Source organism: Silene latifolia, chromosome 11 (assembly GCF_048544455.1).
Source record: "Silene latifolia isolate original U9 population chromosome 11, ASM4854445v1, whole genome shotgun sequence".
Classification (NCBI taxonomy): Eukaryota; Viridiplantae; Streptophyta; class Magnoliopsida; order Caryophyllales; family Caryophyllaceae; genus Silene; species Silene latifolia.
Window position 1 is genome coordinate 119,766,943 of NC_133536.1, and position 2,254 is coordinate 119,769,196.

The window sequence follows — 2,254 nt, forward strand, 5'->3', positions numbered from 1 at the left end:
AGAGAGATAATTATTCCTTCCTTCCTCTCTTGGCCGAATAACAAGAGACCAAAATAAATATTTTGGGTCATTTTTAGTAAGATTAATATTGTTCTAGATCTAATAATATTAGTCTTTTAAAAGGTTACCTTGGGTATAAACTTTTTGGAGGGATTCTATTTTGGATCCTTTGTTCATCCATTATAAGGAAGCTCAAGAACAAGTGATAAGGAGAACTCATTTGTGCCCAAAAATCCGAAACTACAATAGTAAGAAGTGACGATTTCTTCTCTACTCTTGTTCAAGTTTGCATGCATAAGATCTAGTTTTAATTTTATGACTAAATTAAATGTCACATACATGAATATGTAAATTAATGAGATTAAATGAATCCTAACATAACTCACGATCCACACTTGTTACACACACTCACACTAGATCCTCAAGTTCTTTTCTTTTATTACCGCAAAACTCATCCATAACCTAACATGATACTCATTCCCAACACCATATACTCACTGTCTTAATAAATATTACGAACCACTTGCCGCTTCTAGCTTAGCACACACGTTCCACAGCTCTCTTGCCACAACTATGTCAACCAATGCCTCCTCTAAAAGAAGTTCAAAAGTACTTCAACAACCTCTCGCAACTGTGTCCCATCAACAGAATATTACTATATCATGAAAACAACGGAAACATACCCAACTCTCTTTCATATCTTACTCTACCCTCACTCCCAAGATGAAACTGGTAAGAAACATCAATAAACAAAACATCCGTCTATATGTCCAAACCGAAACTCGCAGGAAACAGCAGTAAACAAAACAATAATCTACGTAACCGATATACACTTTTGAAAGTTCATCTCATAAGTATCCCGCCTACTCCACCACAACCGATGACGACATCGCAACACCGCCACCAATAGCCGCACCGCAGCGCGAAAATACGTGCATCACAACACGAATTACCGTGCCCGAATCATCACACGAGGCACAACAACCACATCGATAGTCATCGCAACTTATACAATCCCATAAACACTGACTCGGTACAACTTCCCTGACAAGAAAAATTTATTACAACCGCTCTTCTAGATCACAATGCAACAAATCATACGGAATAAACACATAATAACCTTATGAATATCATCCATACCATTACTCATGAGGTAGGAACCTCACACTATCACGTACATATATCATGAATATACATACAAGTATACCTAGCCATCCCAGACAACCCAAACTATTGCTTTTTGAATATAATCCTATTAGGTTACCATACATAACATATGACGTAGAACACTCAGGTAACAAGTTTATAACTACCACACCATACCACTTCTCGTGAGGTCAGAACTTCACACAAACATTTATACACATCATAGACCCGTAATCACATCCAGCTAGTCAATCCTGATCACGTAAGTTACCACTTGATAAAGGTTATCTCTCGCTCGAGCTTAACTTGCATGCCTTTCATAACACATTCTCCCATTCGCATAACTATCTTTTTTTTGGTGAAATGTGAGTATGTATTATATCAAAAACAAAAACGTTAATTACAACCAAAGAGCCAAGCAAGACTCTTAAACAGAGATTAAAAGAAGCCATTACACTTCTAAATTTCTCATCCAACCTATTGCCAAATGATTAATATTCTGCCAAGCCTTGAACTTGATCCTCCTCTTGACCTCCGTTTCAATTTGCTTTGCTACAAATTCAGGCCTCGTAATCAATTCATTAACTCGAGCATTGTTTCTTTGCATCCTAATGTTGTAGTACACAACATTCAGAATAACAGCTAGTACTTTCCACTGAACAGTCTTCCTATTTCCATTAAGCAGCACACTGACAATAGGAAGAGCCCTGCCAGTCCAGCATTCAACTGCATTTCTGACCCTGCAACTATACTCACAATAGAGAAACAGATGATCAGAGGTTTCTGTTGCCTTGTTGCACAGACAACATAAGTCATCAATACAACAACCAAATTTAAAAAGCTTTTCCTTGACATTTAGCCCTCCGTTCATAGTAATCCAAGTAATAATAGAGTGCTTAGGTATGTTCCAATTATTCCCAACTATGCTTGCCCAATTCTTGGCTGGTTGAGATGTCCTGAGCAAGTCATACCCTCTTCTGATAGAGTATCCCTGTGCATTATCAGTCCATACAGCATTAACATAGTCATTCTTTATTGATTCTTTCACTTTGCATATATTTTTCCATGACGAATAACTATCACCTCCTGATAAATGTAACCATACCAT

At 37.3% G+C, this 2,254-nt stretch overlaps 1 protein-coding gene across 1 annotated transcript; it reads right to left on the minus strand.

Moving 5' to 3' along the window:
- Positions 1-1,597: 1,597 nt before the first annotated feature.
- LOC141613879 (uncharacterized) lies at positions 1,598-2,254 on the minus strand. The gene has a single exon (XM_074432621.1). The coding sequence runs from the start codon at positions 2,252-2,254 to the stop codon at positions 1,598-1,600; it is 657 nt and encodes a 218-aa protein (XP_074288722.1).